Source organism: Meles meles, chromosome 3 (assembly GCF_922984935.1).
Source record: "Meles meles chromosome 3, mMelMel3.1 paternal haplotype, whole genome shotgun sequence".
NCBI classification, from domain to species: domain Eukaryota; kingdom Metazoa; phylum Chordata; class Mammalia; order Carnivora; family Mustelidae; genus Meles; species Meles meles.
Genome location: NC_060068.1, coordinates 68,677,498 through 68,692,565, shown reverse-complemented (window position 1 = coordinate 68,692,565; position 15,068 = coordinate 68,677,498). Strand labels below are relative to the sequence as shown.

The following is a 15,068-nucleotide window of genomic DNA, read 5'->3' as shown; positions in this document are numbered from 1 at the left end:
TCATAGAGTGCATAATGCAACTCTCTTTTAAAACACATGAACTTGTTATGTTCGTGTGACTGATCACATAATCCATTGGAATCTTAATGATCCGTGAGATCAGTTGCTCACATTTTGTAGAGGTGCATCTACATTACAAAACAACAGTGCTTTCAAGAGGCCACTGCACTGTTGTGCTTTTGAAAACACTTGAATCACACAGTGCTGAAAGCAGGAACACTATTGATGACTCATAAACACACAGTCTAGTAAGAAGAAAACAAAAGAACTTAGGGAAGAGAAGGAAATACATACTGTCAAATGTTTGTCTATGTTGCTTGTTTTTAAAGCAACATAGACATTTTCTAAGAAATGATATTAATATTTTCCCCTGTTAAATGGAAGAAATTTAAGTCCTGGAAATTTATGTTGAAAATATTAGTATTTCTTACAATAATTAAAAAACTTAAAAAACATTAGTGTTTCCTTGCTGTAACTAAAAAAATTTTTAAAAACATTCTCAAATGAGACGAATTTCAGGAAAAGGTAGAAACAACCAAGAAATCAATTTACAATAAAGTTTTAGCTTCAACTGCTTTTACATACCACTTTTAAGAGTTCTCGCATATTTGTGTGACCATCAAATAAAGAGATGAAGAAACCGCATTAAGATTATTGATCCAGGGGCGCCTGGGTGGCTCAGTGGTTTAAGCCTCTGCCTTCGGCTCAGGTCATGATCCCAGGACCCTGGGATCGAGCCCCGCATCAGGCTCTCTGCTCAGTGGGGAGCCTGTTTCTCCCTCTCTCTCTTCCTGCCTCTCTGCCTACTTGTGACCTCTCTCTCTGTCAAATAAATAAATAAAAATATTAAAAAAAAAAGATTATTGATCCATTTGATAATTTTTTAGTTTTAGCTTACATTTTACAGTTTCATTTGGGGGAAGGAAATATGGGCTTTAACTCCATTTCCAAGGTACTGCTTTATGTATTTTCTTAGAATAAGTTTTAGGGTCAAAAATTTTAAAAACCCTAATTTAATAAATAAGTTTAAGGCTACTAATAACTGTTATCTTGATATATAAGTTAAAGAACAAAAAGTAGTTGTGAATTGTAAAAAAGAACCACAGAAGAGATTGTGATTTTTTAATTTGTTTCTTTGATCACGTATTTAAGTTGGATGCTTAATATTTGATGTATTTATGTCTCAGTTGCTGACTGTATAGCTCTTCATCCTATGTTTATACTTGTAAGCAACAGTGTAATGAAAATACATTCAAAGCTTTTTTTTCCCCCCCCTTATAGGGATGCCCTCTGCATCTTTACTAGTAAATCTCCTCTCAGCTTTATTCATCCCTTTTGTGTTTGGAGAAACAGAAATAAGGTTTGCTGGACAAACAAAATTTGTAGTTAATGAAACAAGTACAACAGTTATTCGTCTTGTCATCGAAAGGATAGGAGAGCCGGCAAATGTCACTGCAATTGTATCGGTAAGAAATGATGTAGTTCTATTCTTACTGAAATAGATGATATGAAATTTCTTAGTTTCAGTGATAGTATTTTTTTAACTGTTTGAGATTCTGAGTTGTTTCATTATGATAAATGACTTGCAGTTACATTATTCCATTCATTTTTCTTTATAGAGTTTATACAGCGCTCCAAGGTAGCATATGCACTTGACAATAATACTATTGTAAAGATATAGGCTGATTATTTTAAAACGTTCATATGTTTAATCTTAAAACAAATAAGAACCAAAGACATCAGTAAATATTTCTAAGTAGAAGAAAATTTTGCTTTTAGTAATTTGGATCCAAGTAGTCTCTGCTCAGGTACTTATTTCAGTTGGCTTAGGGAAGTATATAAAATATGTAAAAGCAGAAAAATGGCAAATTAAAAATGAATTTTGTCAGAGAGCTTGGGAGAAATGAAATACATTAACTTAAGTAGAAGTTAGGCAGGATTTGTTAAACTGTTTATCAAGCTATCTTATACACAGTTTAGTTATTAGGTGGATTGTGTGCCTATTTGTGTCTGTGTTTAATCAGTGGGGGGAAATCGGAGGGGGAGACAAACCATGAGAGCCTGTGGACTCTGAGAAACAAACTGAGAGTTTTGGAGGGGAGGGGAGTGGGGGGATGGGTGAGCCTGGTGGTAGGTATTAAGGAAGGCATGGAGCACTGGGTGTGGTGCAAAACAATGAATTTTGGAACACTGAAAAAAAAATTAAATTAAAAAAAAAAGTACTGTCATATGACCACTAAAGATGTTGCTATATTTGAGGCCCAAAGTGCCTGAAATTTTTTTTCAAAAATAAGTTTTGAAGAAGGATTACCACATTGTGAAACGTCATAAAAAGAGATAAATAAGAAAAACTGCTTATGAAATGAACCCAGTTTTATAATTTTGTGCATTGCTTTGAGTTTTTAATTTATGACCTGTGAATATATTTACTGAATTCATTTGAACTTGAGTATACATTTTACTTGGTAATCTTTTATGCATAATTTCAATTGTATCATAGGGATGTTTTGGGATTGCCCTTTCATTTTCACAGCTTCTCTCGATGGTGGCATCGTCATTTTTCAATCATTTTTCCCCCTGTTTTTCGATGAAGTTCCTTCCAATTTTTGCTGCTATAAATGCTGCTTTGATGAAAATGTTTACATATGTATCAATTTTTACACATTTTGGGTTGTTAAGTGATTTTTTGGACTGGATTGCTGTGTTTTTCTCTTTGTTTCAATGGCTCTTGATAGTGGTTTCTAAAAGGCTGTGCCACTTTTTGTTAAGGAGTACAAGTTTTTCAATACCCTCAACAAGTTAATTGGGTACCTCAAGTATTTAAACTTTATTTTTATAAAAGAAAACTAGAAATTGACTATAATTTTCCTATACATGTTTGTACTAAATCATAGTATTTTTTCCAGTAGCTAAGTTGTTCATTTTGAGTTCTTCGGCAAAAGAAATCTCATATAGCTTTGCACAAGAAGTTGCTCATTTATAATTTCATAATTATTGCTCCCTTGAAAATCTTATAGCAATGTTGATGTTACAGAATGAAGTCTTAAAAAGTTAAGGAAAAGTTTATGATGACTAAAGGAATTGGTTCTTTATTGGAGTTGTGGGGGAGAATATAAATAAAACTTGAGTTGAGATTTTTGGAAAAAAGCATTTCTTTGAAACAAATAGGGTAAAAATAACTGATTTTCCTGATACAATTTGGCAGGCTAATTCCTGCTTTATTTCCTATTCCTTTTTATTTCCTGTTGTAGCTACAGTTTGTTTTATTGTCAGGTTTGCTGTAATCCACTTCAGATCAATTAAGAGGTAGAAAAAAAATTCACATCCTTACTTTCCTATATAATTATTACTTTTCTGTGTAATGATTCCTTTACTTTCCAGAGTATAAGCAAAATTTTTTTTAAGATTTTATTTATTTATTTGACAGACAGATCACAAGTAGGCAGAGAAGCAGGCAGAGAGAGAGGAGGAAGCAGGTTCCCTGCTGAGCAGAGAGCCCGATGTGGGGCTCGATCCCAGGACCCTGGGATCATGACCTGAGCCGAAGGCAGAGGCTTTAACCCACTGAGCCACCCAGGTGCCCTAAGCAAATGTTTTTGCTTAAACTTTTTTTTTTTTTTAAAGATTTTATTTATTTATTTGACAGAGAGAGATCACAAGTAGGCAGAGAGGCAGGCAGAGAGAGTGAGAGGGAAGCAGGCTCCCCGCCGAGCAGAGAGCCTGATGCGGGACTCGATCCCAGGACCTTGAGATCATGACCTGAGCCGAAGGCAGCGGCTTAAACCACTGAGCCACCCAGGCGCCCTAAACTTATTTTTAATAATGTTTTTTGACAGTGATTTTTGTCAATTGTTAAATATTTGTTTTGTTTTTGGTACATCCTGTCTATAAACATCAGTGTGCGTTGATGATTTCTGTTTTTTTTCTGTTGATTGCTCCAATTAGCGTCAGTTATGCCTATCCTAACACTGTTGTAAGAACTGCCTATATTTTGCATTTTTTAGCTGTATGGAGATGACACCGGTGACTTTTTTGACACATATACTGCAGCGTTTATACCTGTTGGAGAAACAAATCGGACAGTGTACATAGCAGTATGCGATGATGACTTACCAGAGCCTGATGAAACTTTTATTTTTCACTTAACATTACAGGTAAGTCCTTGCCCCTGCTGCCCACCTTAAACTCAGAGAAACCTTACAGTGCATAAAAATCTGTTTCTGTAGAGGTAAGCCCATCTAGGGGCTGGAGGTGGTTTTCATAGAGCTCAGAACTGACAACCTTTTCGGCAATTCTACAGACAATCTTATTATTGTGGTTATTATTCCTCAGACAATCTTGTTTAGAAGATTCTACAGTTAGTTTTTGGATCCATTCAGCTTATTTAGGAATTGCCATGACAGATGCTCAAGAAAACCGGTGTTCCAATTGGCCCTTTTCTCTTTTATCCCTCCCCTGCTACCAGATGCACAAAGAATGACCTAGACTTCTAAGTTCAAAGGAGAAGGATACAAAAAGCAGGCGTGGAAGTGGGAGGTCCCTGCGCCTTAGAATTATTTTGGACTGCCCCTGGGAAAAATGGTTGAATAGCCCAAGGTTTAATTGTCCTTTATGGCTTGATCTATTAGGTTGAGGTAATGACTGCTAACACTGTTCTAGTTAGTTTTTCTGAGGTGCATTGGGAATTTTTTTTAAAATCATTAGGTCACTATGAGTAAAATTTTTGTGAAAATGATGCTTGAAATAGTCCTCTTTTGCTTTTGTATATTACTTTTTTGCATATTCCTTTATGCTGCTGTTGAATATCAATAGAAATGTTGTAGGAAACTCTTCCCTTCTTGATTAGAAAAGATGTTTTAATATTTCATCTTTAATCTGGCTCTGTGATTTATAGAAAAAAAATTATTAAGCTTCAGCACCTTCTGTAGTGTAAGAAAAAAATCATATTTGAATAGAATTTCACACTGCTTACTTAATTCTCTGTTACATTAGTAATGACATTAATTATAATATGGCATTACTAGTCAGTGATTACTTATCATTATAATGATTGATATTTTGATAGCCAGTGATTAATGGTTTTATTAAACTTTTTAAAAAGTTTTTATTTGGGACTTCTTTACCAGGTTGATTTAGTTTGAATGTATTTTCTTAATCTGCATTAAAAGTGTATTTTTATTGATATTCTGAACAATTACGCAAAGACAGAAATTTTAAAGTGATTTACTGTTCCTCTTATTTTTTTTATTAACTTATTCTTGGGCTTTTATTTTAGAAACCTTCAGCAAATGTAAAACTTGGATGGCCAAGGACTGTGACTGTGACAATATTATCAAATGACAATGCATTTGGAATTATTTCATTTAATATGGTATGATTGCAATTTGATTAATCTTGTGGTTGCTAGCTAATAGTTTTTAAATTTTTTTTGTTATTTTTCATGATATTACCTGATAGCATACCATTTGATATTTAAATAAAATTCTCTCAAACTTCATCCATGTCCCACATTTTGTAGACTGTTCATTTGTTCTACCTAAGATTTCTTCAACTTGAGGAGGCCTGTGGGATCATGGTCATCTCTTGTCCTAATCTCCTGCTGATCATTCCCACCTGACTCATTTGTTGCCTCTTTGCTGGTCTCTAACTTGGATGTTGTCTTAGTCTGCTCCATCTGCTGTGACAGAATTCTGTAGACTGGTGTCTTAAAAACAACAGGAATGTATTTCTCCCCGTTCTGGAGGCAGAGACGTCTGAGATGTGTGTCTGGTAAAGGCCTGCTTCCTAGATGTCTTAGTGTGCTTTCAAAGGGCAGGAGGGGCAAAGGAGCTGTGGGAGGTCTCTCTGATAAGGGCACTAGTCCCATTCAGAATAGCTTTGCCCTGGTGACCTAATCATCTCCTAAAGGCCCCACTGCCCAGGATTTGAACATGACTTTGGGGTGGGGGGAGGAGGGACACAAACATTTAGGCTATAGCAGATGTTGTAATCTATTTCCTTTTGCTTGATTTTCTCAGTTGCCACTGAAAGAAAATACTGTTTGTCCTCCTTCTCTGAAGGTTGGAGTGAGGAAAACTTACTGGAAGAGTACTAGAAAAACCTATAGTAAACTCAGAATTGAATAGAATGAAGACATGATAGTTCTTAAAAATTCTGTAGTCAGTCCCTACCCTGAGATTTTTTTCCCGCTTACTCATATTTCTTAAAGGTTAAAACTCCTCATCATCTCCCTCAGTTTTGCTCAGCAGTTCATTCTTTTCTCTTGATCACTGAATTCCTGTGTGTCCTCTGTTCAGAGAGTTTTATCTTTAGAAAGACGTACACAAGACAGGTTCCCCCTTGAGAGAAATTGTTCCAGCTCTTATTATTATTTTTTATAATGGTGCAACCATTTTTTTAAAGATTTTATTTATTTATTTGACACACACAGAGAGAGAGAGAGAGCAAGAGATGGAATGCAAGCAGGGGGAGTGGGAGAAGGGAGAGGTAGGATTCCTGTTGGGCAGAGAGCCTGATATGGGGCTCCATCCCAGGACCCTGGGATCATGACCTGAACTGAGGGCAGATGCTTAACAGCTGAACCACCCAGGTGCCCGTGTTTCTAGCTCTTAAAACAAAATTTATCTTGGATACAACTGGATTTTGCCACTAAGTTTTAGACTACAGCTACCTTCCTGATACGGAGGCTTTTTGAATCATGTTACTAATTATCATTACTAAAAGATGATGATACACTCCAGCTTTTTATTTATTTTCCAATTTAGATTGCTGCTACAATTGGTGCATTGTATGTCATTTTCTTACCTTAAATTATCTCTGTAACAAGGCAGGCTATAGATAAATATGATCTTTTAATTGCTGTATCTTTATTAAAAAAAGATGTGGATAATGTCCATATAGTAGACATTTTGTGACCTCCATTATATTGTCATTTACAAAATTGATTAAATTAATTAATCAGTCAGTTCTATTTAAATGATAGGGAATTACTAGTTAATTATGAAGCAGGCTTTCTTAATTGCTTAATTTTTCTCCTTACTGTCTTTCTTTTATATTCACTCCCAACTTATCACCCCCAACCTCATACTGACTTGTTTAAAGGTTTCTTTTCTCCCTCCCTCCTTTCTCCTTCTTTCCCTTCCCTCCTCCCTCCCTCCCTCCCTCCTTCCTTCCCCCTGCCTTTTTTTTCTTGACATAGTACCTGCCCCATAAGGTTAAAATGAAACAAAGTAAACTGTTGGGGTCACAGTGTTGCTGAATAGGCTGGCTTCAGTTCCTGGCCTGGATAATGATTATGTTGATGATGAAGAGAGCACTGATGATGTTTGATGTCTTTGGGACAGATATTCTGATCCTCATTTATGGACGGGTACACTGAGGCTTGGGGTCACCAGGAGAGATGGTCACCCTGCCCTAGAAAGCATGCATCTGGCTGCTTCCCTCTTCCTCCTCTTCTAGGCCCGGTTTCAGGCACCCAAGCCAGCGTTTTTCAACATTTGAAGCCTTGGCTTCTTTCCCCCAGTGATCATGTCCTGAAAATCATTAGCAGTCCTCTGCTTTTCACTGGCAGGTTGACCAATGAGAAGGGCATAGTGGTTAGGAGTAAGGCCTGTTGGTGGTGCTCCCAGTGGGTGGTCACAATCAGCTGCTCTCAGGGGGAGACACAACTTGGTTTTTTGACATCCCAGGTCCCTGTGAGCATTTGAGTTTCTCATCTTTCAACTAAATAACTTTTAAAATCTTTCAGCAGAATAGCTAGCTGATGGTAGAATCAGGACAAGAACTTGCATCTTTTGCTTGACCAAGTTTTATGTTCCCTTTACACTATTATTTTTAGCCTTTCAAGCATTTTTATTAACTATAGCTAATTAATGCTAGGACATAACACATTCTTAGGGTATGATGTGGATTAATTTGTCTATGTAAATTTAGTATTTCTAAGGTTAACAGTTTGTACCACCTCTACCTCTGGCTGATAAGTGCCTGTCTTTGCTATTCCCACTAGCCTTTTTCAGTCACAGTGAGTGAGCCCAGGGGCAGAAATGAATCTGTGCCTCTTACTCTCATCAGAGAAAAAGGAACTTATGGAATGGTTACTGTGACTTTTGAGGTAAGTTTAGTCTGAAACCACTTTAAACTTCAGAGTTCACATCAGGTGGCTATAACTTTTAAGTTATAAATTAAGTTATTTTATATATATATATATATATACGTATATATATATATACGTATATATATATATGTATGTATATATATATATGTATGTATATATATATATATATATACGTATATATATATATATATATATATATAATTAAGTTATAAGTCAAGGTCCTTTCTATAATAAGCATGACCCTTAAAAAAACTAAAATAGTAGTAAATACTTTTATTATCTGGTAAATTTCATAGTTAATAAAAGATTTTTTTGTTGTTGTTGCTTGCATATAGTATGCTACCATGAAACACAATGTATCATTTTATATACTGGTTGGTAATAATAAACCACAAAATAAAATAATAATAATGTTAATTCTAAAAATTTCATTAAACCTTTATGATAAACCTTTTCAAGGAGGTAAATTTTAAAAATGCCTATGGGCTACTTAGGCTTATGTAAAATTATTTGATTATTTGATGTCTAGTCTTTCCCCATTTTACTTTTTCCCCATTTAAAAAAATACTCTTTTTTTAAGAAAAGATTTTATTTATTCATTTGACAGAGAGAGAGAGATCACAAGTAGGCAAGAGAGGCAGGCAGAGAGAGAGGGGGGAAGCAGGCTCCCAGCTGAGTAGGGAGCTCGATGTGGGGCTCGATCCCAGGAGCCTGGGACGACCTGAGCTGAAGGCAGAGGCTTAACCTACTGAGCCACCCAGGTGCCCCTAAAAAAATACTCTTTTTTTTTTTTTTAAAGATTTTTTTATTTATTTGACAGAGAGAAATCACAAGAGAGGCAGGCAGAGAGAGAGGAAGGGAAGCAGGCTCTCTGCTGAGCAGAGAGCCCGATGCGGGACTCGATCCCAGGACCCTGAGATCATGACCTGAGCCAAAGGCAGCGGCTTAACCCACTGAGCCACCCAGGCACCCCTAAAAAAATACTCTTAATGGATGCTGTTAAGAGCAGTCAGACTCCACCATGGAGGTCCATAGGTGTTACAGCATTTGACTTGACTAAGATAGGCTGAGGGTGAGGCAGGTTTCTTAGGGTGCTGCCTGTCACCATTCCATCTGATTGCTTACTGACCATAGGCACACCAATGTGTCACCATATTGCTATTTTACAAGATACATATTCAAATCTTCAACTAATTTTTGTGCCTTATAATATCTAGAACATGTTCATATGCTGTTTTCAAATATTAGAGCATTTATTTGTATCTTACCAGTTTCTAAACTATTAATAGCAATATCAATAAAATGGATAGTTGGATTTATATAACCTAATTCTGAAACATAGTAGAGTTCTTCTTGTGCTCATGGAGACCTATATTATATGATGGTTATGTTAATTGCATCAAAAAATAAAATGCCATAAGAGAATAATGTGTGAAAAACATAGTAGCATTAATTAAATATGCAGTAGTTGTAGATAGTACATTTTTGAAAATGTATCTAATAACAAATGTGGGAAAAATTGGAAAAAAATTGGTTGTGGAAAGGATAAGGCAAAATTGCAAATTTTGAATGTTACTTTCTGGATGTCTGAAATTACTTTCTTGAGTCTTGAGCCTTTGTTTTGTTGAAATAATTACAACTAGTATTTGCTGAGCACTTAATGTTGCCGTTTACTGTTCTAAGTGCCTTACATTGATTCTCACTACATATAAAAACCACATCTCTTCCCAGAACTTTGTCTCCCTCGTGCCCTTCTTAATTTCTTCTCCATAATACTTATCATCATCTGAAAAATACACATTATTTATCGTTTTTCCCTTTCATTAAACGTAGGTCCTTATGGGTAGGGAGTTTGCCTATTCACTGCTATATCCTTAGCGTGTAACAGAGATCAGGCACAGAGTACTTAATAAGCACTTTTCAAAAAGAATGGCCTTATTACATCTTCACATCTAGCCTGTGAAGTGGATAGTATTATGTCTATTTTAAAGATTAGAGAGAGAGCGCGCGCACAGGTGGGGGAGGGAGGGTGGTGTCAGTGGCAGGAAGAGGCTGAGGGAGAAGCACATTCCTCACTGAGCAAGGAGCCCAGTGCAGGACTCAGTCCCAGGATCCTGAGATCATGACCTGAGCCAAAGGCAGATGCTTAAGTGACTAAACCACCCAGGCATCCCTTGGAGTTATTTAATATCTTGCTCAATGTTATATAGTCAGTGCTGGTACTGCCATTTGATTCTGTTACTTAAGAGAATTTACCAATTTTGAATATATACCTGTAAAGAAAATCTATGTTTTTTTCTCAGATTTACTTTAATGGCTGAGAAAAAAAAGAAAAAGTGCTTAGAAACCATGTAGTTTAATGTGATTGTAGTCAAGATCTATAACTGTATTATACTCCTGGACTACTAATTAGAAGGGCAGAGTTATGTACAGTTTTCTGTAATTCTTTTCTCAAAACATTTTTAAGTGGATTTTTTATTTTTGTTAGTCTGAATCATAGTAATGCTTTCTAACTCTTGTGAAATATTTTGTGTTTATCAAGGGCACTGTGTGTTTCTTTGCAGGTAGAAGGTGGCCCAAATTCACCTGAGGAAGATTTGAGCCCAGTTAAAGGAAATATCACCTTTCCCCCTGGCAGAGCAACAGTCATTTATAATTTGACAGTACTCGATGATGAGGTGAGATACTGTTAAATGCTTCAATGGGACAGGGACTCTGCCTGTAGTACAGACACGTTGGAGTACATTATGTCAAGCATTAAACTGTGTTCACTATTTGAAATTATTCAAGAACATAGTCCTATGTAAGGTTAGTGTATTGTACTAACTAGTTAGTGTATACTTTAGCTATAAAGAGCCATTTTGGAGTATATCTGATTAATATTTACCTAATTTATTTCACATAAAATTGTACATCTAAAAGCTGATAAACCTGAATATAACCGGCACCGACATGTATTCAAAAGCTTAAGCATTTTGTAAACCCTGATGATTGATTTTTGTTGGTGATTTCAGATTTAAACAGTTACAGTATTACCTACACAGCATAAGTATTTTACTATGGAAACAAAGAAGATTCTACTGTAATTGATATTCTTTTGTTTGGATATTTTAATGTTCACATTCATGGAAGACTTTAGTTTTAATTTTTACATTTCATACTGAAGTTACCAAGGATTGAGATGTAAGACTAAGAAGGGAAGGGATTTGCACAATACACACACAATAATGTGCAAGGGTATCTCTTGTGAGCTAAATGAGAGAAAACGTAACTTTTAATAAAACAATCTTAATATTGTCAGAAACAAAGAGAGAATAAAATATCTGGGAATTTTATCCCTTAACTTGCTATAAAAAAAAATCATGAAATCAAATCACAAAAAATCCCAAGAGAAGAAAAATGATTTGGAAGACATTATTAGAAATTGTTTCTCTTAAAAAAAATGAAATAATAGTGTAGCATTGATGACTCTAGTTCTTCTGGTTCTTTAAGTTAGTAAAAACCTTTTGTTTTTAGATCCTTGAAAAGGTTATAATTTGGAGCAATGATTAATTGTGCATTTTACCTAGAAACTTAAAAGATCATCCTCTGAGCATCTAATGTACAGCATGGTGCCTGCTGTTAATAATACAGTACTGTATACTTGAAAGTTGCTGAGAGTAGATCATAAGTGTTCAGTCACTCACACAAAAAGAATCACTGTGTGAGGTGATGATTGTGTTAATTCTCTGGATCTCTGCAGTTATTCCAAAATGTATATGTATATCAAACCATCATGTGTACATTTAAAATATATTAGTTATATTTGTCTATTATTCCTCAGTAAAATTGGGCAATAAAAAGATCACCAATCAAATCACAGCATTTTTTTTTTAGATAAATAACCTTACCTTTTGTATTGCTGTGGATGGAGGTAAAAAGATTTCTTTCTTCCCTTTTATTCATAAAACAGAATTTATCTAAACAGCATAGTGAAGATTATCCCCAGGATTTCTGTGCAGCTGCAAAAAAAAAAAAAAAAAAGTTTCACTCTAACAATGGCAACATTTCCCTGATAGTGACTCTTATAGCTTGTTCTCCGGAGGCATGATGTGTATTTTGGAAATCATATGATTGGTATATGTTTACCTCTTGAATTAGAAATCATTTAGAGAAAAGCAAGAATAATTCACATGTTGAAAACTATTTGCATGTGATGTTTAATGTAAAGTTTTCCATATTCTTAGATATTATATATCTATAATATCCCAGATTCTTAGATATTCTTACATATTATTATTAGATTACTATCATCCTACTTCTGACTCTACCAGTTTGATAAAACTAGTAAAATTTTATGCCCAGTCTTATTGTCAAATCATTAGTGTTACCTAAAGACTGATCAAGTTTGGAAGACATTATACCTATATTTTAATACCTGTCCATACCATTGCTTTATGAACTTTTCCTTCCCTATCTAAAATATATTATGTAACTTTGGAAGATGTATTAATATGTAGATTTTAAACAAGTCTCTCTACTCCCTTCAGTTAAAATTTTTTTGTTTCTTTGTACTGAAGCATAGCAACTTGGTATGCTCTGGTTTCTTCACAGATGTTTTGGTTATTGATATTTTTGCTGTTGTTTATATTTATTGACAGGTACCAGAAAATGATGAAATATTTTTGATTCAACTGAAAAGTGTAGAAGGAGGAGCTGAGATCAACACCTCTAGGAGCTCAGTTGAAATAATCATTAAGAAAAATGATAGTCCTGTGAGATTCATTCAGAATATTTATTTGGTCCCTGAGGAAGACCACATACTCCTAATTCCAGTGGTTCGCGGAAAAGATGACAATGGGCATCTGATTGGATCTGACGAATATGAGGTTTCAATCAGTTACGTTATTGTAACTGGGAATTCAACAGCACATGCCCAGGAAAATTTAGACTTCATTGATCTTCAGCCAAGGCCAACTATTGTTTTTCCACCTTTTACTCATGAATCACACCTGAAATTTCAGATAGTTGATGACACTATTCCAGAGATTGCAGAATCATTTCATGTTGTATTACTAAAAGATACCTTGCAGGGAGATGCTGTGCTATTACCCCCTTCTATTGTGCAAATCACCATTAAGCCAAATGACAAACCTTATGGAGTCCTGTCATTCAACAGTATCTTGTTTGAAAGGACAGTTGTAATTGATGAAGATACAACATCAAGGTATGGTTTATTTTAAACCTGTTACTACGATTATTTTAATATATTATTCCGTGGTTTAGTACTTGTGCCGTTGGACATAGTGTCGAACTGTGTCACTTCTTCCACCATGGCTTTGCTGTTTTCTCTCTTATTTTCAGAGTGATTTAAATATGCAAGTGAATTCATACTGTAGTAGGTTCCCAGGACACATCTACATATCTACCCCTTCATATTAAAAACAGCCATTCATTCTCTATGATATGGATTCTGCTTTTACCAAAACCTGATGGCCAGTTTGACGTTGAAAAAAGCCCAGCTAAGGGGGGACACCTGGGCGGCACAGTGTATTAAGCCTCTGCCTTCAACTCAGATCATGATCTCAGAGTCCTGGGATCGAGCCCCCCATCTGCTGAGCCTACTTCCCCCTCTTTCTCTGCATCTCTGCCTGCTTGTGATCTCTCTCTCTGTCAAATAAATAAATGAAATCTTAAAAAGAAAAAGAAAAAGCTCAGCTAAGAGAAACAAATATAATATGTGACCATATGTATTTATTATAAAATTCTAGATTTGAAGAAATTACAGTGGTTAGAAATGGTGGCACCCATGGGAATATTTCTGTGAACTGGGAACTGACACGGAATAGCAGTGATCCCTCACCAGTAACAGCAGATATCGGACCAAGTTCCGGAGTTCTCCATTTTGCACAAGGGCAGATGTTGGCATCAGTTCCTCTTACTATTGTTAATGATGATCTTCCAGAAGAAGCAGAAGCTTATCTACTTCGGATTCTGCCTCATACAGTACGAGGAGGTGCAGAAGTGAGCGAACCAGCAGAGGTAGATCAGTTGTTCTGCTTTACTTGCGTGAATGTTTCTGTGTTACTGAAGAGCCAAAGAATTTTATCACACATATCATTTTTATGTCTAGGTGGGTGCAACAGGAAGAACACTTGTTTTTAGAAATGATGTATGTTTCCATTACTCAAGATGGTCTTTTCCGTAAATAAAAAATTTACTCTTCAAAAAAAATTCCACAAACAATAAATTAGCAAAGTTGCCAAATCTGTTTTTGATTCATCTTTTACTCTATTATATGTAAAGAGTGATTGTCTTTAGACATGATATGTAAATAACTATTAAAAATCAGAATGGCTTAGAAAATCAATAGTTTGGTCTTCTCAGATGTGAGAATTCTACACTTTAATATTTTATTTCCTTGTCTGCAGCTTTTGTTCTACATTCAGGATAGTGATGATGTTTATGGCCTAATAACATTTTTTCCTATGGAAAACCAGAAGATTGAAAGCAGCCCAGGTGAACGATATTTATTCCTGAGTTTTACAAGAGGAGGAGGAACTAAAGGAGATGTAAAGATGTTTTATTCTGCCCTTTATATTCCTGCTGGAGCTGTGGACCCTTTGCGAGCAAAAGATGGCATCTTAAATATGTCCAGGAGAAATAACCTTATTTTTCCAGAACAAAAAATCCAAGTCACCAGAAAACTACCAATAAGAAATGATGCATTCCTTCAAAATGGGGCCCACTTTCTAGTAAAGGTAATGTGATGGTTAGAACAATTTCAACTTTGGTTCAACTGCAAATGTATTTGTCTGTGTTAAAACCTTTATCTTGCCACATTGATGGTTTGGATGCTACCATTAGTTACTATAATTTATTGAGGGCGCCCAAGGAGAGAAAGTGTCTGCTCCTAAGCCATATAAGGATGAGTAAAACAAGGGTCCTACTAAATCAGAGAGCCTGATGCGAGGCT

General features: G+C 35.5%; 1 protein-coding gene across 1 annotated transcript in view; it reads left to right on the top strand.

Moving 5' to 3' along the window:
• Positions 1 to 503: 503 nt before the first annotated feature.
• ADGRV1 (adhesion G protein-coupled receptor V1) overlaps positions 504 to 15,068 on the top strand; it is a 515,461-nt gene continuing 500,896 nt past the window's right edge. Inside the window, exons 1-9 of the mRNA XM_046001147.1 lie at positions 504 to 525; positions 1,282 to 1,466; positions 4,005 to 4,154; positions 5,276 to 5,371; positions 8,006 to 8,110; positions 10,678 to 10,791; positions 12,754 to 13,319; positions 13,864 to 14,134; positions 14,524 to 14,853. Of these exons, the coding sequence (XP_045857103.1) occupies positions 504 to 525; positions 1,282 to 1,466; positions 4,005 to 4,154; positions 5,276 to 5,371; positions 8,006 to 8,110; positions 10,678 to 10,791; positions 12,754 to 13,319; positions 13,864 to 14,134; positions 14,524 to 14,853 (1,839 nt within the window). The remainder of the gene's footprint in view (positions 526 to 1,281; positions 1,467 to 4,004; positions 4,155 to 5,275; positions 5,372 to 8,005; positions 8,111 to 10,677; positions 10,792 to 12,753; positions 13,320 to 13,863; positions 14,135 to 14,523; positions 14,854 to 15,068) is intronic.